Below are 27,974 nucleotides of genomic sequence, written 5' to 3'. Positions count from 1 at the left end.
TTACAGAATTTTGATAAACATGACATTGATAAATATAATGGCTACATAGAATCAGCCGTGAAAATTGTATCGATTATACTTAAATATCAACTTGTATTAATAATATTGATAAATAAGAATTACATTTTAAGATATAAATACGGCAAAAAACCAGAAGTTCTCTTGGGAGAAAAACTGGAAAACAACAAACCAAACAACATTGCACATTCAAAAATAACAGATAGTATATTGATGTTATTGTATTGATTATGATAGAAAACCCGATAAAAATTATAAAATATAAGAGTAAAGTAGGAGAATACAAAATATTCCTTTAAATCGTGAAAACCTGGCTGTGCACAAATTTGGACAAAAATTTCTATTATTTAGCTTAATTTAAAACCAGACGTCAGACGTGAAAACATAAATAGAAATCAGCTAAAATTCTTCACAGTATTATAACTAGAAGGTAAAACTATCACTATCTTCGTGTTACAAACAACAGCATTACGTTATGATTTATGCGATTAAATAAATGAACTAATGAAAATTGCCATAATCTCAATTAACAAAGTTATTTGAAAATTCTCGTACGAATGCAATATTAAAAGGGGCGAAATGATTTAATTAAAAAGCTATAAATAGTTGTATGCAAATAAATTCATGCGTATATTTGAAATACGAAAGTTCGAATTCATATTAAATATAGATAAATACTGCCGTTAAGGCTCAAAATTGAAGTTAAACAATCATAGAAACTAAGCGTGGTATTCAAGAAATCTTGACCACAATTTTATAACTGCATCTCCACTGACATCATTTGTAAAATGCAATATCCAAATTCCAACATCTACCATCGGAATACGTAAATACTAGAAGTGAATAAAGAATTAGTAAGTACTGTGTACAGTGATTTCACACGCACTCAAAAACTTTTAAAATAAAGCAGTATAATGTTATGTTAATGTAGTAACAGATGTTATGTCCATTCTTTTCATGCAAAAAACTTATCGGTCCCTTTACTTTGTAGACGGCCCTAATGTCAGCGAAATAAGGACCATCTTAAGTTTTGTTAGCCCAAACTAAAAAAGGACCGACAGAGTTTTACACTATAGACAATTATTACAGCTTGAAACCAGGAAATGTTGTAATTTTCTGTTCGTCGCATCAACTGCTCGGTGACAAATACTACTTAACCAAGAGATCAACTTCAGATCTGAGAAACTTAATTTTAAAGGTCCATGTTTTAAACGAGATAAACTAGTATGAGGATTTAGTAATGAAGCATTTTCACCGGAGCAGATTGGCGGACGAACTATCAAATATATGAATCTCTAGCTAAACCAGGCGGGATATCAGTTAAATCTATCTTTTAACAACAAAATATAGGTCTAAAGACCTCGGCTTAATTTAGTCTAACGGCATTACTTCTACCAATTAAGTCAATAATTAGTCATTGCAGTTTTTACAGTTTACACCGAAGAACTTTCCAAGATCGTAAGTTCGCAATTTTCAAAAGTTATCAAAATTTGTCAACATATTGGGAACTCTTATAATTGAAAAAGTGTCAATGAGGCCTGACCTCAAAGATTCCACGAAACGCTAAACAACATTTCAACTACGATCTGGAAAATTTTCGGGTGCAATGTGTAGATCAAATTTACCAATTGTGCGACGTAAATGTAAGGTACGACTCAGCTTCAATCAATGCTAAATTCAGAAAAAAAAGAAGACTGATCAAGAATCTACTCTCAGTATCGAACAAATGATATTGAGCATGAGGTGAGTCACGTGCAAATTTCAATAAGAAAATGTTATGATTAACTTATAAACGCATGCTAGGAAATCGCACGTGACACACACAAATTCAAGTACAACCGTTCAATAATAATCTCGTCAACAGAAAAAAGAAAAAAAAGGGCTATAACTATACTCTAATAGTGTATTTGTAATAGATACGGTCATGTGAGGGAATTAAACCCCAAATACAATGATCACGGATTAAACATATATCCTTCTTGGCCCTGTGCGAATAACTCAAGTCAATCCAACATGGCCTGGGCCCCAATAAACCTCAAAAATCCTTGAGAAATTCGGGCATTCAAAAACAAACTCAGCCAGGGAAAATATCAAAACTTAATCAAATAATCCAAGATATATAAATAATCGAGCCTTAACACAAGTACATTGTACGTGCAGGATGTATGCATGCGTATGATTGGGCATGGGAGGGCGAATTAATTATTAAATTTATCAAATTTATGTTCATCAAATTAACAAACTATTACGAACAGCTAATAAATAGATAAAATGCGAAATTGCTGTGATTAAAAGTATTTGAAGTAGAAAGAATACAAATTGAGCGCTGCGAAAACACTCGTAGAGGAAGTGACATCCTATGATGGTTGTCAAGGTGACACAAGGTGTTGTCAAGGTGACAATGTAGTATCTCCCCCGTCGTTACACTCATCACATGACGTTGAGGGCCTTCTTGCACGCCATGTTGATTTTATACTGCAGGGTCTTAGAAATGAGATAGGTTAGACTGGAGCGAATACAGTATGACTCCAATTTGCCGTATAGTTTGGAGAAAAGAAGAAATACAGTAAATGGGGGTAAGATGAGGTAAATCTGGGTTTTACTTCATAGTTTGTTACGTAAAGACACGACTGAAGTATCGAAAGTCAGAATCCCGGTGAAAGATCTGTAAAATCGAAAATCACCAAATTGGGACAATTGTGGGACAAAATTGAATGATAATAAAAAACATTGTGTACCTGTATACCATCAGGAGTTCCAGCAGACTTCAAGTTAACGAACTGTTCATTCTGAGGGCTCTGTCGTAGGTCAATCCTCGTTTCTATAACAGGAGAGAAAGTGTTGTTCATTCTCAAGTCCAAAAGTTCATTCTTAAGTCCAAAACATAATGTTATACGTCTTTAACTTTGAAATACTAAACTTGGATGAGGAAAAAAACTGCAGATCAATTAAATTTAATTAATTAATTGACTTACGGGTCATTTGTTCCAGTTGTGGTTTGATGGTTTCAATCTTCTGTCCCACATAGAGTGGAATAGTAGTATTCCACTCCACCATGTTTCCTGTAGTCAGCCCTGGAGTTCCTGCAACTAAGAGATATGGTAGTTTGAATTACAGAACAACGCTACTGAACCACGCTAGTACAGAACCACGCTACTGATCAAACCAGACACTGGCCTCAGTGGGGTCTAATTAATATTCATTTTATAGAAGTTGATTGAAGATAAATGCCTCTATTATGTATTATCCATCCGGTCTAAACCGTCTCAAGTGTTCAAACTGTTAACTGTTAACTGGAGGCTAATAAAAGAGAAAGGCAGCTATAATTGAAATTACCCTCTGAGGCTCCATTATAGTTTCCGGTGTGGGATTGATTGTTCAAAGGGTTCTGTCCTCCCTGAACTTGGTTTTGTCCTCCTTGAACTTGGTTCTGTCCTCCGTGAACTTGGTTGTAATAGCTTTTACCAGAGCTAGGCAAATCAGACTGCAGCTCCTGGAACATAGTGTCTCCTAAGTCTATCAAAGCGAAACTGTTTTCTTAAGAAGCTCTTGAAGATCACGTGACCATCGCTCTCAGTGCATATAAGTTGCGAAATATATCCATTTCGTGAATGAAAAAGTTAATTAACTAATTAAATTAATTAACTAATTACCCGTCTGAGGTTGGAGTTCTCGATAGTGAAAGAACCGGACACGGACAGACTGTCATCAGGGTCACTCCATTGAGATCCTTTACGGAGCAGAGAGTTGGAGAGGAAATCAGACGTTTCCATGAACGAGGTGGAGTTCATCAGACCACTGTAATCTGTTAGTTTTAAACTATTAGTTGAGGTGGAGCGCCGTTAAACAGACCATAATTTCAGGCAAATACTACCCGAACATTTGGGAGGCAACAATTCTCTTCATTCCGCTACCTGAAGTAGTTCTAAATAGCTTTAAATAGGTTACTCACCATTCAGACTGGGGAAATTATTAGAATTGTCCTCTGATGAGTTGTAGTAAGACTGTTCACCAGCACTGTTGTTGAAGTTATGGTTTGGTGGAGGAACCGGGTTGTGAGGCCTTGCTCCAGTTTTGTCTGTCTCAGACTGCCAGTAAGCTGATAACAAAATAGGGTATATAAGGAAAAATAAATCTGTGCAAAATTCAAAACAAAGGAATGATTCAGATAATATAATCGGCTAAATAATGTAATGCCAATGGGACTGTCAAGGAGAAAATAACACAACACTCCTGACTCACGAGCTCTGGGTTGCTGCTTGTTGTAGTTGCCCTGGAAGTATGAAGCCTGGACCTGAGGACTAGCTTGGATCCCACTATCACATGACCCGTCATGTGTCCCAATTATCTCCTCCAATCCCTCTAGCAGACTCGACATGTTGATGTTCTCGTAGTCCACCGGGTAACCTCGAGTAGGCTTCATCTGAAATGATATCCTCATAGTTGGTACATTAACGAAACTAGCCTTGTGTTTGGCACAGAAGAGACACAGCGCCACCAAGGGAATATCAATAAAGATGGGATGTGAGCTGATGAGCTTGTTAAACTGGAGGGATGTCTGTGCAGTATTAGTGGTTGGAGCATATTATGCTCGTGGGTACTTGGTAAGGGTATGGATAGTAATAAAAACAGTTAGCGCATTCCTTCATCGAATGTAACGTAAAGTTTAGTTTTTGTATAAATTACAGGTAACATACGGTGAACAGTATCTACTTATTATGGAAAAACAGTAAGTTATATCGAATCGATTCCAACAGTTATTAACTTTATATTGATAATTTGATAATACAATCAGAAGGGTAGGGATATTTATGACTGTTCCTTATCATTTTAAATCGATATTTGATCTAGTAGGTAGGACGATTTGTCAGTGTACGGAGCAAATTTCGTCGTGGTTTGAGGTGTTTGACTTTTATTGTAAGTGATATTCTGCGTACCCCCCTACCTAACAAACTAACCCCCCTACAGCTAGTATAGTGCCTCGGCAGAGTGGCTTAGGGTTACTGAAAAGGAGATAAGCACCTCAGGCCATCCCAACGTTCGGGAGAGACCTGCCCTTGTATCTTGTTGTTGATATTCTGTGATTTGATATGGTATTCTGAGAGTCTGCTGTGACCATTTACCACCACCTAGCAGTTAATGTAATGACTTGTGGTGTGTGGCAGTATCCATTAATTAATAAAATCAGTTAGTAAGTAAGACTTACAGGAGATCGTTGGTCGTATGCTCGGGGAGGATAGGGACTGTAACCCTGCATATTATCCATGTAGGGTGGCTTATCCATCCAGGGTGACTCTTGAAGGACTGGACGTTTAGGAGTCGATATCGAGTACCTTGACTGTGGGATTTTATTATTTTACACATTTTAAACGATTGCAATCAAATGAGTTATTAGATTCAAGTGAAGGTGAAACACTCATGTTTTGTGTTTAACACATACGTACCACTGTCAATTGTCATGTGTTTTTATATCCCGTCATTTGCCCCAGTACGCATAGAATTAGTTGGGCATTGATCAGCTTATCTATAAATTAATATCCAATTACCATACTTTTATACTTTACCTGGTTTTGAGGGAGTGGAGTCGGAGGGGAGCCTTGTTGTTGCTGTTGCTGTTGTTGTTGGTGCTGTTGTTGTTGTTGTTGCTGTTGCTGCTGTTGTTGTTGTTGTTGTTGTTGTTGTTGTTGCATGTAGTCATGTGCCAGTTGTCCTGCTAATACCATCTGTTGTTCTCGTTGGTACTGGAAAAATAATAGGTTTGATGATTTAATTAATTTAATTACTTTGTATGATCATATTACTCATCAAATTTATCTCGCTAACAAAAAGACGAATGGCAAAATTAATTTAAATTATATTATTAAATTATAATAGTTTCATATTCTACCTATTCAGAATTATGCGTTAGTTAATCAACGAGATTCTCAGTAATATAAACCATTATTTGGCACCAGTAAATCAATGAATAATGGTGACCAATACTATTGTGAAGATCGTGTTTTCTGGGTCGCCCAACCGATGTGGGGTGGGGCTGTGGTATCCTACTGTTTGCCAATAACCCATGTAATGTGTCATTTCATATAATGTGTATTAGTAAAGATAAGGACCTCTAAAGTTAGCTCTATTGCCCAGACCTTGTCTTGTCATTCAACCGTTATGAAGAATCGTAAATTGTTAATCCTGGATATTTATAAGGTTATTCATTATAATAAGGGGTTTTAGCGACCATAATGGTTGTTTTCAGAGAAATCTGGGGTCTTTAAGTCAAACTTAGTTGTTTTACATGGTTGGATATTGGCTGGACTCCCCTACTGAATTATTTATAATATATTTGTACCTCGTTCATATTTTTGCCGCGAATGTCAGAGAGAAGTCGGAGTATGGTGTTAGGGGATAATTGAGGGTGTGGTCGAGGAGGGGATGCCACCATGCTGTTGTTAGGAACCTGGTAATAATTAGTTAGCTTATTTGGTTAGTAATTACAATTGGTAGTAATTATCCAATCAGCTTGGACTATTGACCAATAAAAACCCAGAATCACTGTCACGTAACAAAGTATGCCTCACTCCTCCCAGAGAATCCACATCTATAAATTAGGTAATTGGTTGGTAATTGATGAGATCAAAAGCCACAAACAGACCTATAGTAAACTGAGTGACAGCCCAAAATGTTTTTCAAATTTATTTAATAAAAGTTACGTACCGGATTCTCTGGACCGTATCTCATCTTGGGGGGTGGGTTCCTGTGTTGACTCATTTGATTCTGGTAAATGAAGGTGTTTTGTTTAAAATTGAAATTGTAATTGAAATTGTAACTGAATGCCGTATGAATCATGCCGTATGGTGTACAGTGTAGGTACCTGTTTGTTGCACTTGTCACTTTTTATGCTCGATGGGAATTTTATTACCTTCTTCATCAAAGTCATTTCAAGTAATTTCTCCAGCAGCTCGCGCTGTTCCTTCCTCTTATGATTTGTGTTAGTTTGGTTTGGTGAGTTGTTGGTGAGGTCAGGTAAATTGAGAAGGAGTGAGAGTGGAGGGAGACTTGTGCTGGGTGACTGCTGTAATTGTGACTGCTGTGATTGTGACTGCTGTGATGAGAAGATCATGAGGTGTCACGTGATGTCAGTTTGTTATTGAATTGATTAAAAAAGTGAAAATATCGAAAAAACATCACACAGATTTCAGTGAATTTGTTTTCGGTGAAAATATTTAGGTATAGAGGACACAAGTCCCCGTGCTTAAATTCACAAAGAGCCTGAGAACTGATAAAGCCGCAACGGCCGGCGTATGCGTGCGGCTTACACGAGGTATCGGGATGAGATATTACTAATTGGTGATTATTTGGTTAAATTAATTGATTGAGTAATTGATAGTACTGACTTGTTGTCTCATGTGGTCCATGTTGTAGGATCCAGGGGACCTGTGATGAGGAGGTTGGTTGTTGTTCATACTGTTGTTCATACTGTTCGTACTGTTGTTCATACTGTTGTTCATACTTCCATTGCCAGGGTTGCCCTGGGTTATCTGAAATTGCGTGTTTTAAAATGTGACTTAATGTATTTTATTAATTTTTGGAGACTAAACTGTTTAGTGTTCAGATAAATATGTTAAACTATAAATTGAAAAAAAAGGGGTCAGAATAATAAGAAAACATGATAATATGTTGTTACATGACATGATAATAATAAGTTGATGTTGAACCGTGATTATATGGCGTGTTGTAAGGAGCTGTTAATGGTGACAATCAGTCATCAGGTTACTAACTTACTAGAAACTTATGGCGGACCTGTCTAAGTAAATTGGCGGGTAACTTTGTGACCTTTAGTCTGAGCGGAATTTCCGAACGAGAAGACGGCTCTAAGATAGATTAATGTCTGTTGCAGACACTCCGTGACAACAATACGTTGAACTCTTGTCGATACAATCCGTTGTCGGCACCACAATTTATTGAACTGTTGCCGGCACCACAATTTATTGAACTGTTGTCGCTACAGTTCTCAAGTTGCTATGTTAACTTTAATGACGAGTCGCTTCCTCCAGTTATCAGTATGACTCCAGCTACTTATAGATTATTTACAGATATGGATTTATTATCTTTCGTCAACTTTCATATTTCAATTAATTATCTAACATTAAGTACATCAAGTACTAAAATAAATGATTATCAAAGCTAAAACGAATACCAAAAATTACAGTAAAAATAAATAAAGTGCTCCATCTCAATCGAGAATTGTCATAATTTGAATTTGGCCATTAGGTCGCTATTCTCAGCGCTGTACTCAACTATGCTAGGATATTCAGACAATTATTGTTTTGGCTACTATTCGCAATAAGATGATTACAAAAAGAGACGAATGATCTTTACCTGATTTCATTTGATGCTTAGTAAGGGCCTGATCTTATTTGTACCACCAGTACCGGTACTGGTAGAGACTAGAGATGTGGTCTGAAGTTTAGAGTACAGAGGACCAGTAAAGAATCATGTAAATGAAATCGAACTAGATGTAGGACACATCGAGGCGAATGACCTTATCAGCCATAAAATCTACTTTAATGCTCCAGCACCAGGAATCAGGATTGATTTAAGGCTATCACATCAGAATTATCGGACAAAATTAATAGCAGTAGTTTCGATTTTAATTTCGTTGCGAGTTATGCCAGATTGATGGGATTTTACCAGACTCTAACATGATCTAATAACTTTAGTCTTTATTATGTTATGTAACGTCTAGAACTTCAGAGACAAGGACACGTTTCTTGAACCAATCACAGTTGTACAAAGTTTATTATTGTAGTACGCCTGCTAGATCAAAACAGGGCTTGGTCTTTCTTGCATAAATATGCTTTATTTTCATAATCCATGCCATTACATATTTAATGACGCACAAAAACCACATTGCAACTAGCTACCAACAAACCAGCCTCCCCAAGAAGTCGACTAGTCTAGTTCCGTAGTGTTGCTATGGAAACGTATTTCGATTTAGTCAGATAAGTTTGTCAGGCAGCCATAAAAAATATTTCAAAAATAACTATTTAACGCTTAAATGGTTTAATCATTTGATTCTTATCGTTAATCGTATTTGAGGGTCACCCGCCTCTCCTACCACTGCAGCACTACGCCAAGTTAGTCGATTAGAAGGATTTGGGGGAGGGACCGTGTGAAAAGGACCTGCTTCACCGTCCCGTATCCATATTTAGGGAAAACGATCTTGAGGTCATTTTTCTGTCGCTTACAAGTAATGTGTCACGCCACAATAGGCACACACATAATCTCAGCAACATCCAGCTCACCGGTTCTGATTCCGTAACCACCCATTATCCGACCTGTCCCTACTCCCCTAGAGACCCATGTCCCCAGGACTTCAACCCAATTAACTGGATGATCCCTCGCACCAAGGTGCCACTTGTGGGGGCACCCGCACACCGCAAGGGGCAACTATTACCCTCGTCATAAGATTATCTTATTATTCAGGATTACTGAGCCGAGGTGACCTTTTCCATCGTTTGGCAGCCACAAATCACGTGACTATCAACAACCAATCACGTGCTTTGTTTTTCGTCACATGACTGCACTATAGCTGGACGGACGAGCTTTGGCTAGACTCGGAGCACTTGCCATTCTTACCGTAAATATAGTTGCGTTTTTGGGTCAGCTACTCGAGACCGGGAACAGGGCCATTTAAACTGACCACGGATTTGAAGCAAGTTTAAGCAGGTCTACAGGTGTTCAATTCATCTTCAGGGTTTATCAATCGCAATTAATCGAAGATAACCAATCAACTGAGTAAGAAACTAAGTAAGAATCTGGAACTGCATCTTCAACCAACTTAAATATTAGCGTTAAGAGGTTTGATGATGTAAGATTGTGACATCACCTAAATACGTCTTTGATTCACGATAATTCGATTTTATAGGACAGTGAGATGAGGCAGCAGTTTTTAAATGTTGTACTTTAAAGGAGCTTATCTCGAAACTCTAGATCTGAATCATGATACTAGATTTTTCAATTGTATCATGCATTAACGTCATTACTTCAAAGTTTTTAAATTTTTTAGTGCAAAATAAATTTAATTTAAATTATCTTCTTCCAACTGAACACGAACGGGTCACATTACACATGTTTCTAATTACTTCAGACAGTGTAATTTCTGATATGTCTTCTTTACCTACAAAGAATCAAAGTTGCAAAGAATTTGTTTAGTACGAGATGTTACCAGTTTCAAATTCAAGTTTTGTACAAGCCCAATTTGTATAGAAGTTGCATTTTGCCTCAATCAACAATTTTTTGTACCAGAACTTCACTTTTTCATCGACAGAATTACGAATAACAGGAGAATATTCTCATTTTTGGTAAGGCTGATAAAGTAAGCCAGTTATAATGACCTTTTAACCAACATATAGTTGCCTGTCTTGTCCAAGTTGGCATATAATTGTGCACGTGGTCTTATCCTCAGCTTACGTTAATTAGAGTAGTACCTCTCGATCATAAATTTCACTCCATACTAATGGAGCGAAATGAATAATTAACTCCAATAGAGGTAGAATATAATCAGTATAAGATATGATCTAGTATATTTTATATTCGTCATTATCCATATCATATCTTTATCCATATTATATATATTTAAATATATCATTAGGGTGACCACGTGAAATATACGAAGACGATAATAAAAATAATTATTGGTTAAGTTTTTGTGGGTAGATGTTTTAGCGATACATTTCTTTAGTCGTCTCACTGTTATATCTAAAGAATAATAATTACATCATTATATCACAGATCGTCTGTACTGCGTCTGTGTCTCTGGTAATGGTGTCTAGAAATTAATCAAGACTTAATAACTAATCATTGTTGTGCTTATTGTATTTAAGTACGAATATTATCGCTCAGAGTCAGTTAATGTTTGAGGGAATTGTTCATTGATGCTTACCCACTCCAGTATAAATTCTTCAGAATACTATCCTAAATATGTGATGTATTTTTATTTTGTACTTTACTCTTAATTATCAAGTATTATTATTTGCATTATAGACATATTTCTCTGATGTTACAATGTTACATTGCTTCAATAATTTGTTCGATATTTAACTTGCAAGGGAAAATATGGGACACATGGCTTACTGTTTTAAATCAAGAGGCTTGCATATAATGAACATATTGACACGGGTGCAGAGTTGAGTCTGTACGGAACCTAGTAGGAGTGACATGTAAATTGTTTCTGACCTCTTTATTTTGACACTTTGAGCGTCTTAAAAGAAATGGGCTCCTTTTTTGTCATAAATTGGAATCGCTACCTACATCATAGAGTCTTGGGATCTAAAATCACGCCCAAAATATCGTCATCTGATACGATACCATCCTATAACATTAAACACGGACGCCGGAGCATGCACGGTTTGCTGGCCATGGAGTCCACTAATTCTAACAATTTGTAAGAATAAAGGGTATATGAAATAAAAGAAAGTCTTGGAGCGTGAACACCTAAATTGTGGTAGCTACACTCTACAGTATCCGATAATGTAGCCACAGTATCCGATAATGTATCTGATAATGACTGGAAGGAACGTTATATCTGTGATAAAATGAGTGGCGAATTTTAAATCGTTGGCAGGTGGTTCAGGAGATAGTATGATACTAATTTACAATTCCAGGATACTAAATTAGTATCCTGGAATTGGAAATTGGATTTCTTGCTATTTATGATCTTTAAATTCTTCATTCTTTACTGTTATATACAGTGATTTAAGCTTTAAGACCACGGACATGGCTGTTTACAATTCTGGAGTATTGTCTTCATATGCTACAACAAGGCAGTATCTAAGTCTTTATACTTATAACCACTGCACCTATCACTATGATTATCAAGAGATCGTTCTAACTGAGCTACACATGTACATCAAAGAGTACTCAAAGAGTACTCAAAGAGTACTCAAAGAGTAGGTGGTCGGTGGGAGTGTTTTTGGTATGGCTGGAGATAAATACTTCAACTTCTTTACTTTTGTTTTTTGCAGAGTATCTGAGTTCAATAAAACCTTATCCATATTTCAAATAATGACTGTGCTATTGGTTTGGTAAAAGTACTAGGCCACTTGGAGCAACAGTTGCTATGGAAATACGAAAAATGATCTGATGTGTTAATCTTTAATTCAGACTGCAGACTCTTTAAGTCTATATTTTCACGTACTATTTGTAGTGACTAGTGGAAATGCTCATTTTTATTATTCACATTACAATATCTATTGTCTCTTCTCCATATTCGTGTGTTAAGCTCAGATCGCTGAATATACAGGTTATATTTCGTAATATCACTGCCACGCCCCACCTTTATGAACAGTGACGCGATTTTGAGGGTATTTTCTTTCATTTCACCAATAAGTTTTCATTGTAGACCCTTAATTAAATCTAGACTTTATTTAGACTTTCTCTGTTTGTTGTTAACGTTAGAACCCACGTTTTCTTTTAGCCTCCTTAATCCCATTTTTAAATGTTAGTGTACTTCACGTTTTTTACATAATACAATATAAACTATTGGGTAAACACGCAGAGGATGAATGCGATATTTAGAACTCAGGAATAAACATAATGGTACAATCAAACGCTACGAAGCTATTTCAATTTCCTGTTTTAAATTTCAAGTTTCTTTTTAAAGAAGTTCCCAACCGCCCAAAACATACGGAGATTCAATGACGATAGATTACACCAGTTAGTGCCCATGGGGGCCTCTTGATGGTTACCATACAGGGTTTCGTTTCCAGGACAATGATCATTAATCGGCTCCGTGAGACTATGTTAGAGGTTATTCTGAGTGGTGTTTCTTCTTTCAATTAAGTGGATAGAATAATCCTGTAATTTTCTGTACCGCTATTTTTGTTTGGATTCTGGATTTTGTTGTTAAGCGTACACAATGATTAAAGAAATATGTTTTCAGTGGATAAAGTACCAATATCACTTTATATTAAACACAAGAGACTTATAGTTTTATTTGCGATTCTTTTCACAGTTTACGTTGAGAGGTAGAATTTAAAATTACTTTCAAGACGAGCTCTGATTGAGGACAGAAGAATATAAACTAATGTAGATTAAGTAGAAAGCAGCCAAACTTATAGCAGGTCAAACATCTGAGTATATTATAGGGTTGACCCCCCGACAGTTGACCTCCCGACAATATAATTTAATATAATTAACCCTAACCCTAACCCTAACCCTAACCCTAACCCTAGCCCTAACCCTAACCCGATCAATTGAACCCAGTGTAATTGTACATGGGGTCGTACTAAGCCCTAGATTTCGTACTAAGCCCTAGATTTCGCGAAAATTGACCCCAGTGTTATTACATAGGGGGTCAATTATCGGGAGGTCAATTGTCGAGGGGGTTAATTGTCGGGGGGGGGGGGGGGTCAATTGTCGTACTAAGCCCTAGATTTCGCGACAATTGACCCCAGGGCAATTCCACGGTAAGGTTCCACTTGGTGAAAATGAAAAATGTTAAGATAGGCACCTAATGGTTGAAATATGTTCATTAGACTCTTAACCTTACAGGTCAACAAAAGTTTTTTGTTTCATATTGCGTTAACTTTTGATTTTTCTCATTCAAAGGAACACTACTCGGAAATGAAAATAATCATTCAAATTTTCAAAGGGCCATAGTTTGGGTATGCAGCAATATTTCTCTATGAAATTTCATACACTTAGGCATAGGCATAAGAATGAGAGCTATGCAAAGTTTCACAAACCGTTACTCTAACACTTTTTCTAAAAATTTCCACAAAGATGGTGTCGCGTCCGTCACAAAATTAAGCATAAAGTTTTTTCAGAGCCACATAGTGCTATTTATATTTAAAAACCACTGTAACATATCTCTTCTGAAGGTAAGGGAGTACCGTAGAAATTATCAGGCTTGTATCTTTTAAGAACAAAATTTTGGAAGGGGGGTCCCAACTTGTCGCGTCCGTCACATTTTTTTGAAAATGCTCCAAAAAATCTTTAAACAGACTTGAAATGCATTTTTCTTAAAGCTGAGACCGTCGTCAACAAAACTATGTCGTCAAATCGAAAATTGGACAGAAAATGGCCGAGTTATGTATAATTTTGTATATGCCCATATATGGGCGTACGGCTCACTTTTAGCCATTTTTATCCATATTTCCATTATTTTGACTAAAACCAAGACAAATATAAGTCAAATAAGGTTGGATTGTGTTGACTATGTTGACTAGACTATCAAATAACATCATATGCAATTCAATAATTAAATTTACTGAGTTTTTGCCATTTTATTTGCTTACAACTTTTTCAGAGGTAAAAGGCACAAAAAATGGACTTTACCCTATTTTCGCATATTTTTGAAGTAAAAATTCAATATCTTCCACATTTTAAACACTTAAGTAATGAAACTTTTAGGAGATGGTCTCAACAGTATGATGCATTGAACAGTGATGAATGTTTTACCAGAGTTATAAATTTGTTCAAGTAGAGAAATAATTGATGCCTCTACACTGATACCCTAGCGTATGCCCAAAATGGACAATTTTGGCTACTGCAGACCTCTTGGGGGTATTTGAGGCCTAAAAATTGGCATGAATACAGAGTAGATGTCACTGAACAAGATAAAAGTATCAAGTGGAAGATTTGGAAAAATTGAAAAAAAACGTGTGTCCGTCACAGTCGCGTCTGTCACAATTTGAAAATGGCGCCACGCATACAAAAATTGAGCATCTCAGAAATCCCTAAACCTTCTTCTATCATTGTAATTCCAAATTAGAGACAATAGATAACTTTTTGAGATAAATTTGGGTACCATCTGAGTAGACACCCAAAAAAAGTGTCATATTTAAGTCGCGTCCGTCACAGGGGTGCTATCTCAGAAAGTAATAATGGTAGGGGTCTGAAATTTTCACACAACCTGTAGAAAGGTTAAATGTGGGCTAATAAACAGTTGGAACTGATAAATAAACAACATCTCGAGTACAACATTCGTTTGAACTTTAAAAAACAGCAAAATCGTGGTGTCCGTCACGGTGGAATTGCCCCCCAGTGTTATTACATGGGGGGGTCAATTGTCGGGTGGTCAATTGTAGAAGGGTTAATTGTCGGGGGTCAATTGTCGTACTAAACCCTAGATTTCGCGACAATTGACCCCAGTGTAATTACAATGGGGGGGGGGGGGGGGGGGGGTCAATTGTCACGGTACCTATTATAGAGTGTACGATTAATGAACAGAGATATTCTTAGATTGATATCCTTCCACTTCCAGACCAATTTAAAGAGGATGTCATCTTACATGTCTAATGTTGATACTACTAATATATTTGATCTAGGACAGATTCTGCTTTGATTTTTAAAACTTAATAAGTTTTTGTTGTTGTTATAAAGTCAGCGTTTCCAAGTGGAGGCTTACTTACAAATTTGTTAATACCATTTCTCAAGGACGAAATTAAGGTAATATGGGAGATGCAAGTGATCGTTCTTGTTACGAAAACATTCCGCAGATGTTAACTTTACTTTATACCTCATATGGATACAAAGAATCGGTAGGTTTGGGGCCTGGGGGTTTCCCATCTATGTCCATTTGACCAAAAGTTGAGGAATAAATGGGCATGACTTTTGTTGTTTTTTTGTGGCACCAACTTAAATCAAATCTCCACCCCCCCCCCCCCCTAAGTAGATCATGCTTTCGCAACTTTAGTTAGTTGAAGCTATGGATGCTACCCCATGAATCTGGATTTTAGGCATGTACAGTGTACTAAATAATATCTATAATATCTATGACATTTCTCTTCACCTTTTCTAATACTAATAGTATACCCGACAGGCAGAATCAGCTTTGGGGATATTGTACACGCTGATCGGAATGGCAGCGGTATTTGGGAATGCCTGTGCTCTATATTACTTCCTCACGATTGATAAAAGTATGTACTTTTAACTTGCATAAAATATTGAGATATAGCTAGAACTTTTCTACTACAGCAAAAGAAATATTTGGCACTCGATGGAAAATTTAAAAGAATTCTTTGTTTACCTTGAAAACAAATAACTATCCAAGAGAGCAGATTCACAGCAAGCAGAATATTTTACACCGCATTTGCGGCAACGGACCTGATGATGGGCATAGTTTCGTGTTGGACCGGGCTGGTTTTTGGCAAGAACAGACCTTTCTACCTCTGCTCAATGTAAGTCCTCATTAATTTTATCTGGTTTTATCTTAAGCAGTATGGTGTATTATAACTCTATGATCGACCCCTGTTTACGAACAAAAAGGGCCATGACATACAACTTTCAGATTGGCCACATCAAAGCCAGTAAACATCATAATTGGAATCCTAAATAACTTCTCGATGTTCAGTGGTCCTAATATCATAGCACTGATGGCTGTCAGTCGTTGTGTGGGAGTTTTCTTACCCTTCAAGTTCAAACACATTTTCACACCAGTAACGTGAGTATTCTGAAGAATTTGGCAAATATTTTTCGTTGAATCCAATCAGTTCTGCCAAAAAGCTCACAAACAAATTGAACTTCAAAATTGTACCCTTGTATCGATTCATTGTACGTTTAAGATTATTATAAAATAGGAATGTTGCCTTTTGATGATTAACAAGCGAATTCGTCAGGTCATGCGTACTGGTTGGGATCGTGCTGATACATCCACTGATAGCTGCTCTACTCCCTTTCTTTGTGCCAAACCTAGAGTCTAACCCACACGATTATTCATTTGAAATGATTTCTGGTCAGATCGTTTATAACCTATATGAAATCACCCGAGAAGTACAACTCGACACCCCAATTGCTCATCGAATGAATATAGGATTTGTAACGTTTCCAAGACTGTTAGCGATTGTGGTGATGGTGGTTTCCAGTGTAGCAGTGGCAGTGAAACTTCTTCTCTACAGGGCACCAGTGCAAATGCAGTCAAATGCTGCTAAAAAGAACACCCATCGCAGCACCTCAATCACCCTTCTCATCCTAGCAGCAGTCTTCTTCATCAGCTACGCTCCCTTTTGCTTTGTCATCTTAATGGATGTAACAGATTCATACGACGCTCTCGGTATCACTATTCCCATAATCTTCTACTTAGCTCCAAGCTCCTACCTTATAGCGTATGTTAGCAGCGCAGTAAACCCGATGGTCTACCAACTGCGAGGCAGATCCATATTCGAGAACAAAACAAATGAAAGGAAAGGAACGGTGTACGTTAATCACGTTTCGAGACAGGAGACTAGGATGTCGGTGGTAGACGAGAGCAAACTTTGAAGAAGATCAATTTGGGAACTTCCTAGAACAATCCAGAACTTTAGACGTTCTCAGCGGTCACTTTAGCAAACAGTTTAAGTTTTAGATCAGAAGGGAGTATCATCAGACAATAGCGATGCCGAAACGGACTGCTCCATGAAGCATTGATGATATATTCCTTGCGGTTTTACAAACGATTTAAGACAAACTACATACCGTTGGTCGGTGTGATGAAGAGATTTCGGTTGTGGAATGTGAAGATGTAATGAGCGGTGGACAGTCGGTCACATGTGTGTTAGTGGGTGGTGCGATCTGAAATGTGAGATGGAATGTTTTTGGAGATGATAAAAAATTGAAAGTGAGATATTATGTTCAAACAAGCTGAAAAACTGAAAAAAGTCCAAATAGGGATGTTAAATTTAATGTTACAAAATGATACCATTTGTAATGAAATTTGAAGTACATGTACATAAAATAAAAATACGTTCAAGAGAAAATAATTTGTAGACCGTGATTGACGGGTTGACTAACAATAAGCCTGCAGAATGTTTGGATTATTATAAATTCTTCAGAATTAGTAACCATATTTATTAAGAAGCTATTTTATTCCGAGTAGCATTAGAAACAGCTGTGTCTTAATAAAAGCAATTATTTTCTATTTTAAAATGCATCATTGAGATTAATTTTTCTCTAGGAAAAAAAGTACGATGTAACTATGAAATTACGAACCGAAATGAGGTCATAAGAATGGAACTGCCAAAGGAATTATATAATCAATAAAATTAATTTTGTTTTCAAAGTGTGTTTTACAAAATGTAACATAACTTTCTATTTCATACCAAATTGATCAGACATATTTAAAATTTGACTACCTAAACTTAAATTAATAACCGCCAGTGAACAAATCTAGATTCTAGAATCATCGTAATAAAAATATAAAACATAATAAAAATACAAAATTAAATGAACACTGTACCTGGTAGATCCTTGCCATGTCAACCTCAAACGCATCCTTGTTCATAGCGCTTATCTCAAGCTGTGCAGCGCAGCAGTTCTCCGGTGTACCCATGATATTCACGTGACGATCTGTAGAGGATTTCTTACCTAGTTCGTCCGACTGGGTTATCGTTATCCTGAAATTTAGGGCTGGTCAAGATGGGGAGAAAACTTAGTGTCGAAGACTTAGTGAGACGACATCAAGAATATTGTTTGAAATGTTATCAAATAATATTAAATTTCTTGGTCATCTTTATAACGATTGTAACTACTCAGTCGACAGTTAATCCAGATATAGATAGATTTTTATTTCATGAAATAATTAAACCTATCTATTTCAATTAAAAATTCACTAACTCAGTCATAGTTCGTTCCATGAGTTGCATAAGGCCGTTGTACCGGTCTCCAAACATCTTGATAAGAAGGTTGTGGTGGACCAACAACTCTAATACCGCCGATTTGTATGACAACATCTGGGGCTGAAGTTGGAACGGGTGTTAAATAAAGCAAATAATTTGAGTTAAAAACTCAGATAGCACTGAATCATATTTTTCCAATTTTGCACCATTGTGATCATATAATATGTATAAATTTATTTGTGGTCTCTAGACCTAAACTTTACTTTCCTGCGTGAATTTGAATATAACTATACCCTGGAATCCGGATATATGCAATATTCGTATCCCTGTGATTAGTATAATTGGTGCTGGTCACACACGTACGTGTCAAAAGCTTGGGAATACCTCTTTCTAGATGAGCACATGATTATTGATTATGTTTATCATCTTGTACCAACACACATTTAGGTCGCATCCCCACTAATCACTAATGTTGTGGTCAATACAAAAACTAGAACCAGGAAAAATATTCAGGGGAGACACCACATACCACATATTATACATGATGCAGATACTTATTGTAATCATATTCATCGTCAAGGAGTGAATTCTGTAAGATTAAGCCATTACAACTTAACTAATATTGAACATAAGCTTGCTAGAGGTTCTCCTTGGGGACCAAAATATATGCCTCCTGAGCGGCTGAGAATAACAATTCAATCAAACGAGTTATATAATATACATTTTATACAAGGTATAAGTAGCTAGACTAAGTAATAGTATCACACTCAGTTTTCCTGGTTGCTCCAAATACACAGCTCTTGGTCGTAAGACCTCTAAGCTACTGAAGATTTTGGCTATTTCAATATATGAATAATTGTTAGGTGTTAAGTATACGTATATGCTATGTTTTGTCTGAATCTTATCGGAGCGCCCTTTATTATGGCTTGATTCCATTTTGACCATAGAAAACAATAAATCCTGCCCCGAGCGAAGTAAGATCCTTACTCCGTGGTAAGAGAAGGTCTGTATTCTGTATTTGTGACCCACCGCCCACCAATCTCAGTCGCTGCTTTTACCAAGTCATTAACTTAGCTGAAGATTTAATCTTCTAAAAATAGCTGGCCTCGCAAAATACCCCAAAGGAGTATAGCATAATATGGATATTTAGTCTTTGTCTATTTTAGGAGGGTACGTTTTGTGGGCCAATTATTTTCCCTACCCTGAAAGTTCACCACGTTTATGTGAATACTTGGACTCAGACTTGAAAGACGCTCATGAACATTCGTACGATCTGCTGCCCTCGGTGTCTAATGTCTATCGCAAAAAGAGTATTGATCTGGGCAGAGAGCAATGGCATGGACAGATATATTTTGACTATAAACTTATGCTTGCTTTTCTGCAAGGTGACCCACAAGCCAGTGCACCAACGTTTTGGTTTATAGCATATCCAATCCTCTAACAACTTATCAGACTTATCACTTAGAGGATACAATCGCGTCGTGAGAAATTTAAATAATCATAATAATATTTCAAAGCACACCCTTTCTCACATTGCAAATATCACAATCAGTCATTGTGAACTCGCTTTAAACGTCGGATCTAAATGGTTCTATATAATTTCGTGTAGTATTGACATTGTTTCTGTCAGTTGAAATGACTGATTTTAAAAACTTATATCAATTTGTTTAAAAAATGAGGACGATTTAACCAACTTGGTGAACTTAGCGAGGGATCAACTACTACTAGAATGGAAGAGTTTATTTACTATAAAAACATATTGAACGGAGGAGTGGGGGGGGGGGGGGCCAATGACTACCAATGGAGACTTTTGGGGACTAATGGGGACTAAAAATCATGGGGACTAGAGGTCAACTCGTTGACGTAATTCACCATTTGTCCCCATAAGTCCCCAGAATTTTTGACAGTTATTTATGTTTTTCAAGTTAGTTTAATAACGATACGATCGAGATGTTTTGTCCAAGATAAGAGTAGGATAAATCTAAATGGGGACTAATGGAGACTTTTGGGGACTAATGGGGACTAAAAATCATCTAAATAGGGACTAATGGAGACTTTTGGGGACTAATGGGGACTAAAAATCATGGGGACTCGGGGTAAAATCGTTGACGTAATTCCCCAAGTCCCCAAAAGTAGTCATTGGCCCCCCCCCCCCCCCCGGAGGAGTCTTAGAAAGCGTAAATAGGCCAGCAATTTGCTGAGCCTCTTTGGGTGCCCTTTCGTTTATAGATGTTATTATATCAATTTGTTGTTCTCGTCAGAAAAGTTTATTAGGTGATCATCCGATCACGTGGTACTGGCTCCGGCCATATTATGTAGTAATAATTAAGCCGAGCCGGAAGGAATTCGGCCCGCTTATCCATAACTTTAAAGAAAATAACCAGGTTAGATAGCTTATCCGTGCACACCTTTACAGTTCTATTATCTTGGTAATCGGAACAAAAAAGAAAACAGAATGCACGTGCATGTTTACGTAACAGTGCACGTGCAGGTGTATGCTCGTGACCTACAGCATTTTCGTGCTACTAATACTGTGCCAGAGACGTACACCACCGCGATTCGCAGCACCGAAATATTGACCCAGACCGTGTTATTTTTTCGCTTCTTCGGGCCGCAAATTCCCTCCAGCAAGCTGTCGGGAATTATCACGCGTAGCCCTCAAAAGCGAAGGTATTATATTATTATAAACTGTAACCTTTCCGTTAGCAAGATTAATTGATCGCGCTCTGGTATTATAACTGAACTTCGAGACAGTTCAGTGACCATTCACTCCAATAATAGTCATCAGTTCAATAAAAACTATAAACCAATTAGCTTGTCAGTTCAGAAAAAACCTTTCTATAGATATCTTTTCGTCATCAATTGCTATCTTATCAGTGAATTGTTCGAATTGCTGTTGGCAGTTTAGAGCTAGTTTAGAACTAGTGTGGAAGTGGACTGTATCCCGGGATATAGTCTGTCAGGGAGCACAGTTATCACTTGCATCAAGGATAAGATCTGGGAGTATAGCGAAACTCCTGGATGTGCCCTCGGTGGGTATTTACTATTTACATTCTTTTATGTTTTACAATAATATGTCAGAACAGTTTTATATTAACAAATTGAAGACACTTTATCCGTTTGGCCTGAACAATGTGAATTCCGTTTCTGGAAGCTAATTTTTCATGGTGTCCCGAATTTTATTTTTAAATCGTCCATTTTTCGTTTATATATGCAGTCTATCAATTTTAGAATTGCGTCTTTTTGATTTAATGAACTACTGCAGACTCCACATTATTATAGTATATGCCATTAATTTTGTTCCGATTTTAAGCTATTCCATTTTGACGAGATGCTAAATTAATTAATTAATTTTTTGAGACTTTACTACATTTTTGATGAGAATTTCTGACATTTTCAACCTAACCATTGATATTCTCAGATTATGTGACTGATTAAATGCTGAAGATAAAAGAAATATATTCATTTTGCTAAGATTATGTTTGCGTTTCATTGCTCAACAGCTGTTCGAAGGATCAAATTTAAGACAATAATATGGTTACTTTAAATTTAAACAATGTAGGTTGAGGCTTGGTCAGGAACATCATAATTGATCGAGTTTAAAAATAAAGTGTTGAAGGTGAGCAATCACAAGAAAGTTGAGAAGTATTGACCCAATCTCCCCCAGACACGTGTACAGAACTACCAACAGTTGTATCAGATATGATAACAACCAGCACCTTTTCCGTGGCAGTAGGAACAGTGGTGGAAGTGAACTGCAAGCCTGGTCACACTCTCGCCGGGGATAATAAGATCACTTGTATCCGAGGCACTTATTTTATATTCGGTCAACGCCCAACTTGCACCATAGGTATGATTATCTTGATTTATGATATATTTAAAAAACTTTAAAACCGCCCAAAAACCTGAATTGAAAGTACAATACAATAAGATTTCAAGAAGATATTAATATAATTATAAAGCTCTAATCTCTAGATCACTGCACGGGGATGATGTTTGAAAACCACCTGTCAACTAACGCCACATTTCCTATCACATACGGAACTGCTATTACAGTAGAGTGTGATCCTCAGTACTTGCTGCTTCGCAGTAGTGTGATTACTTGTGAGAAAGGGATTAACTACTCTTACCAGTCCTTACGTCCTAAGTGTGTCAAATTTAATAGAGGTAACTACCATTCATCTTCTTCTGATATTTGTTAAATATTTTCTATATTTTCAAGAGGTTAATGGATGTTAACTTTCCAACTAGTACTACCTTATTCTCTGTGAAGTAAATATTTTTACTCATACCATTAGCACAGTAGGAATATTGAGAGCTAAATTTTCAAAACATGTGACACTTATTCTGTTATTCAAAACCTGCCAATTCATTCCCACAAGTTTTCTAAGTTATTCTAACCTTAAGTTGAAGTGGCTCGTTTAAATTGTTATCAGTTTGTTGTACTGTATCGTTGTTTGTTGGCTAGATTTCTCGAATTTGTTTATTATATCGTACCGTTCATATTCCCCTAACGACAGATATCTTATAAAAGCGTACTGGGATTTTCAATATTGTTAACTGGTTAAGAAAATTTGGGAGCAGTGCCATCTCCAGCCTTGCTGTCTATGAACGAATCGGTTCCATTCTCTCCTGAGTCCTGATCCACCCTGTTCAAAAACCGCGTATATATTCTCCTACAACTGGAAAAATAATCGATCCCGAAACTGGTAAATTGTGCTGACCTTGCTGAGGGTAGCCCGTTCGTCTTGCATGATCTGGAGAATCATGGCGATAGCTTGGTTGCACACCTCCGCACTCCCGAATACTGTGATCTCCTTCTTTAAACTGTGAGCATTGTCCTTTCGGTGTATGTCCACTCTGCAGAGAGATAAAGTGTTAATGTTTAATGTTATGTGATCGAGGCTGACAAAATTTAACATATTGGCAGTTAAGTCATTCCCTAATAAAAATATTAAGCCACGTGACCACTAGGTTTGGGAAAATAACTGACCTTGCCCCGGTTGTATCAGTAATCTTCCTGATTGTCTTGCCCTCCTTTCCAATGATAGCTCCTATCATATTGCTCGGTACGACGAGTCTCACAGGGAACGTGCCATCGTCCACTCTCTTCGTCTCGTCGACCTTCTTCCTCCCGTCACATGACACCTTCCTGTAGGAGGAGGAGAGTCGTGAGATTTGGGTTATTAAAATATGTGAATTGTTGAGATGTCGCATTGGAAAGAAACACAACCATCGCTAAGAAGCAACTTTTAAGGATCGACTTGTTTATATTTAAGGTTTCTCGGATAATTGTCGAAACGGTTACACTATAAACATCAAAAATGGTTAGGTTTGTTTGCCAGTGCAAAAAAGAAAAATTGCTCCAGGTATTATGTAATATAAAATATGATGTATTGAGTGCGCGTGTGCCGTGTTTCTGTAGTAGGCGTACCTTTCTATTGGCGGTTGTGTCTGTTTATGGAGCTCAGATTTCTTCCTGAGTTGAGTGAATGATATGTATGATAAATTAATGAGTTGGGCTGGGAGTGATCTGTTTTAACAAGCATTTAGCTTGAAATAAGGTGAGATGGGGGGTACCAATGGCATAAAATGGCATAAATGGCATACGTTTTATGGCATAAATGGAAATTTTTATTGGCCAATTCTCCATTTATGCCATGAATTTAGGTCTTCATATTTGACTTTAAATTCGCAAATTATTATTAGTACTTGAATAAGAGACATGTTTCATGCTTTATAACGCTTGGAATGATCGTTAAAGATTCATGTGACAAATAAAGAAAATAGAAATGTATTATATCAAAAATGGCATAAATGGCATACGTTTTATGGCATAAATGGAAATTTTTATTGGCCAATTCTCCATTATGCCATTTATGCCATTGGTACCCCCCGGTGAGATAAAATGAGAAATATGACATCAGATGAGAGTTAAAATGGAAGTGAATTGGAACATACGAGAGTGAGGGTGAACCATGTTGAGCAAAACTAAATGTGACAAACCTTGATCGGGATTTGTCTTGCTTGAGGGGGGAATTTGGCCCGGGTTCAGGACAGATTATCTGTAACCGAGTGTTCTGGGACAGGAGACCAGGTTAAATTAGTCGCTATTTCTTAAATAAAGTTATTTAACATGACGAAAAGTATAGTCAATTATAGTTTAACGAGGGTAAAATGTAATTTACTTTGTTTCTACAAATATGAAATCGTAATTATGTAAAGTTAGACAGAGTTGGTTTCACAAAAATAACCTCTTCCACTTACTTCAAAAGGAGTCTCGTGGAAGCGTTCTATGGCATTCTGAGCGTCCTCCTTCAAATCATACGTCACGATTCCTCTCTTCCACTTACTATCGTCTCCGTCATCCATCAACTCCGCCTTCTGTAGATTACCAACACTCCCCAGCATAATCTTTAGTTTCTGAGAGGGCAGGGCAAGGTCACGTGACTTGTAACATTTGGTGCGACTTATGGTCAAGTTTGATAGAAGCATGCTAAGCGAGGCTGTAGGTTGGTGGGAGTGAGTGGAGACTAGTTCCACTGAGGCAGTGCGGGCTCTAGAAGCTTGGTAAAACAAAATGATCAACAAGGGCATGGCGAAATGGTACAGGGATAAGGAGAGTGCTCGGATTAGGAGGGTCGGGAACACTGCCAAGAGTGGTTTTAATGTGGGGAGATGAGAGCTGTATCGTGCATTTAACCACTTTACTTAAGAACTTGTGGTTTCAACATACGGTGGTAATGACTAATGAGAGCAATTATTAGTATTATTAGCTGCTGTTTATGAGCTTATGCAGTGTGACGGAGCTGAGGCGACTTCTCTCAAAAATTACCGTCATTACAGAAACTCTTGTCAGGAAAATCAGTAAGTGATGGGTATTATGTATGTGAAGTATGTGTAGTTAGTCGTCAGGTCCAGGGGACTACTTTCAGCCGAATAAGAGATTCTTATGACAGACGATACTAATAGTTTACCGTGATAAAATTCGACAGCAAATTGCTACGTCTACTATGCAATGGACGTGAGCTTTTTTGGCAGTCAGGTAAGCCGAGAGATTCCCTATGATTATTCATAAAATGGAGAGCTTCATTATGTCAATGTCATTTAAAAGCGAACTTTAATTTCGAGACATGTGCGTCAAGTGGAAATTAATCAATTAATTGATAATTGTTTTATTTTATCAATTGTGGTCAAGGGAGTTAAATGTGAAAGTTGGTTCAGAAATAAATATTTTTAAACGATCAATCGAATTTTTTTGCGCTTTGAAAGACAACTTTGGACGACATCCTTACCAGATAGTTGCCTTTTATAGGTACAGAACAGCAATATTATTCGATATTCAATAAGCTAATAAGCTAACGGTAGTAAAAAACAAATGTCTGGTCGCAGTAGAAATTACAACATAAAACAAAAAATCTTGAAGTAAGTGTCGATTTATTATCACTCACAATTACCTTCTTATCAGTAGAATTTAAACATCAATACCGATTACTGATAACCGTGAATTCGAGTGTAAATTAAAATCTGGTTACATAAAGTCGATTTAGCTTTGAAAATATTAAGCATTACATCAAGCCACGAAATACTGAGAATATGATTTGCGTGTTTTTTGCAATTTAAGCTTCTTTAAAAACACAATCATGCTCTTGTGATTAATATTTTTAGTAAGGGGAAACGTCCACATTATGGCCATTGTATGATACGTAAATGACAGCGTCTCAACTGCTCGTTTAAAAACATTCAGAAATTGATCTGGATAATACACATATTACCTATGCAGGTTGTTTCGCATAATTTTTGACAAAACCAAACTTCACGATATATGATTAATATCAACTAATGTAAGTGATCAAATGCGCTTAGATGCAAGGTTAGCGCATTTAAGAACAAAGTTTATTCTAATCTTGTGTTCCCGCTTTGAGCAAGATGAGCTCATTTAAGATCTATGTTACTGATACAAGCTTACAATGCTGAAGGCATAAAATTTCATATTAACCAAGAAAACATGCAGCATGAGCAAGGGTGCAATTTACGTTCATACTGATAAAATGATTCATTATGCCACCAGTGTTACCAAAGTTCTTTGTCAGAAAAGGCGAGTATCTTTTCGAGATATAGCAAAGACCAAACCAGTGAAATTAACTATTAAAGTAGTAAGAATTTAAGATCCTACCTCCCAATTAACGCTGCTAGATAAGTTCAGTATGTGCAGCGTGACCGGCCCCTTCATTGGCTTCACTTGTTTGTTCGCCAGTTCTACATCAAGAAGCAGGTTGTTGGAACTGTCAAGCAACTCTGAAAAATGAACAGCTGAAATTCGGGCCTTATTCTAGAAATTGTGGTGTTAGTTTATGCAACTTTATAGTTAACATTTTTTTGAAAATGTCCTACCTCCTAATTAGTTACGTCATCATTTCGTTGAACGAAAAACAACCAGTCTAAATAACGGAAACACACAAGAGGATTAAATAGTAAAAAAACTCTTATTAGTATCATCAATCAACATTAGTAGAAGAATGTTACAGCCCCAACAACTAAGTAAACAAACCCTTCTCGTGTTTGATCGCTGACTCAGCAGATCTGGGATCATGGTATTCCAAAAATGCAAACTTCCCTTTCAGTAATATCTGAAGAGATAAAGTGGCAACTTCATGAAGCAACAAGTGCAAGATAAGGAGAACCATTCAAATTGTAACGCCACTGGTATAATTGTAATACAGAATGTAAATTTTATTAATACATTCACATCACTCTGTTTTTGTCGAAACATTGCTGTTTCCAGAATGGATTAAAACATGAGTCATTATCGTTCAGTGATCATCATCGCCAGGTAGCGTAGTTGGTTGATCATCGGATTTGTAATCGTAAGATTGCCAGTTCGAATCCCACTGCCTGCCTAGTCGTGGGGTGAGCGTCGTTGACGCTCTGCTAAGGGTCCCGAGTGGTCTATGTAGCCCCACGGTTCACTCAGCCGAATGCTCGAGAAATCTGGTGTGAGGGTTAAATGAGGAGCTGTGCTTGATCAACACAGCGAAGCCTCGGGCGAAGAAAGTGTGGCATATTGCCTTAACCGTTGCTGGCCTTAGGAACGATCCTTCGGCTTCTTGTAAAGCTCTTCCTTGAAAGTGCTGGTTTACATTGTAATGCAGGTAATGCCGAAGTAAAATAACAAAGGTGGTCGACTCATTCGATGGCCTTGTTGCGTCGCAACGAATCCTCATAAGATAAGATAAGATAATTACAAACCTCTTTTATCTTTCCATGGTTTTCAAATCGGTTTCTTAAAAAATCTTCTGAGCAATCATCGGGTAAGTTTCCAATATATAACTGTGTCATCTTTAAAACTGAATCCGGCGGCTTTGATATATA

The 27,974-nt window shown here is 37.1% G+C and overlaps 3 protein-coding genes across 12 annotated transcripts in view; 2 read left to right on the top strand and 1 right to left on the bottom strand.

The window, feature by feature from the left end:
- LOC134816726 (arginine and glutamate-rich protein 1-A-like) overlaps positions 1 to 27,974 on the top strand; it is a 1,122,901-nt gene that overhangs the window by 497,842 nt on the left and 597,085 nt on the right. The window lies entirely within an intron of this gene.
- On the bottom strand, positions 3 to 27,974 carry LOC134816590 (putative uncharacterized protein DDB_G0282129). 10 transcript variants are annotated; one of them, XM_063825502.1, is made up of 23 exons: positions 27,852 to 27,974; positions 27,154 to 27,232; positions 26,779 to 26,900; positions 24,870 to 25,025; positions 24,609 to 24,682; positions 23,596 to 23,754; positions 23,327 to 23,462; positions 18,601 to 18,722; positions 18,224 to 18,380; positions 17,464 to 17,559; positions 7,401 to 7,544; positions 6,926 to 7,108; positions 6,721 to 6,780; positions 6,356 to 6,463; positions 5,583 to 5,759; positions 5,225 to 5,356; positions 4,261 to 4,441; positions 3,971 to 4,117; positions 3,672 to 3,823; positions 3,355 to 3,511; positions 2,994 to 3,107; positions 2,757 to 2,839; positions 3 to 2,502 (listed from the first exon to the last, which is right to left on the bottom strand). In XM_063825502.1, the coding sequence occupies exons 1-23, from the start codon at positions 27,939 to 27,941 to the stop codon at positions 2,449 to 2,451; spliced, it is 2,883 nt and encodes a 960-aa protein (XP_063681572.1). In that variant the 5' UTR covers positions 27,942 to 27,974; the 3' UTR covers positions 3 to 2,448. The 10 variants fall into 10 exon arrangements, with proteins under 10 accessions (XP_063681572.1, XP_063681573.1, XP_063681574.1 ...); XM_063825503.1 differs by having other exon boundaries at positions 2,994 to 3,101; XM_063825504.1 differs by having other exon boundaries at positions 6,926 to 7,078.
- On the top strand, positions 15,397 to 17,444 carry LOC134816591 (uncharacterized). The gene is made up of 5 exons (XM_063825513.1): positions 15,397 to 15,551; positions 15,833 to 15,929; positions 16,064 to 16,190; positions 16,301 to 16,453; positions 16,629 to 17,444. Exons 1-5 carry the CDS (start codon positions 15,465 to 15,467, stop codon positions 17,266 to 17,268), a joined length of 1,104 nt encoding a protein of 367 aa, XP_063681583.1. The 5' UTR covers positions 15,397 to 15,464; the 3' UTR covers positions 17,269 to 17,444.

This window comes from Bolinopsis microptera, chromosome 6 (assembly GCF_026151205.1).
Source record: "Bolinopsis microptera isolate Bmic1 chromosome 6, MBARI_Bmic_1.0, whole genome shotgun sequence".
Classification (NCBI taxonomy): Eukaryota; Metazoa; Ctenophora; class Tentaculata; order Lobata; family Bolinopsidae; genus Bolinopsis; species Bolinopsis microptera.
The sequence above is the reverse complement of the archived record's forward strand: the minus strand, read 5'-3'. Positions and strand labels throughout refer to the sequence as shown.

Coding starts and splice junctions, on each gene's coding strand:
- LOC134816591 (XM_063825513.1), top strand. CDS start 15,465: ATGGGAGATGCAAGTGATCGTTCTTGTTACGAAAACATTCCGCAGATG. Junction 16,191..16,300: donor CCTTTCTACCTCTGCTCAAT/GTAAGTCCTCAT, acceptor TACAACTTTCAG/ATTGGCCACATCAAAGCCAG. Junction 16,454..16,628: donor CACATTTTCACACCAGTAAC/GTGAGTATTCTG, acceptor CGAATTCGTCAG/GTCATGCGTACTGGTTGGGA.
- LOC134816590 (XM_063825502.1), bottom strand. CDS start 27,941: ATGACACAGTTATATATTGGAAACTTACCCGATGATTGCTCAGAAGAT. Junction 27,233..27,851: donor ACCATGGAAAGATAAAAGAG/GTTTGTAATTAT, acceptor TTATCTCTTCAG/ATATTACTGAAAGGGAAGTT. Junction 23,463..23,595: donor ACTGATACAACCGGGGCAAG/GTCAGTTATTTT, acceptor ATCTCTCTGCAG/AGTGGACATACACCGAAAGG.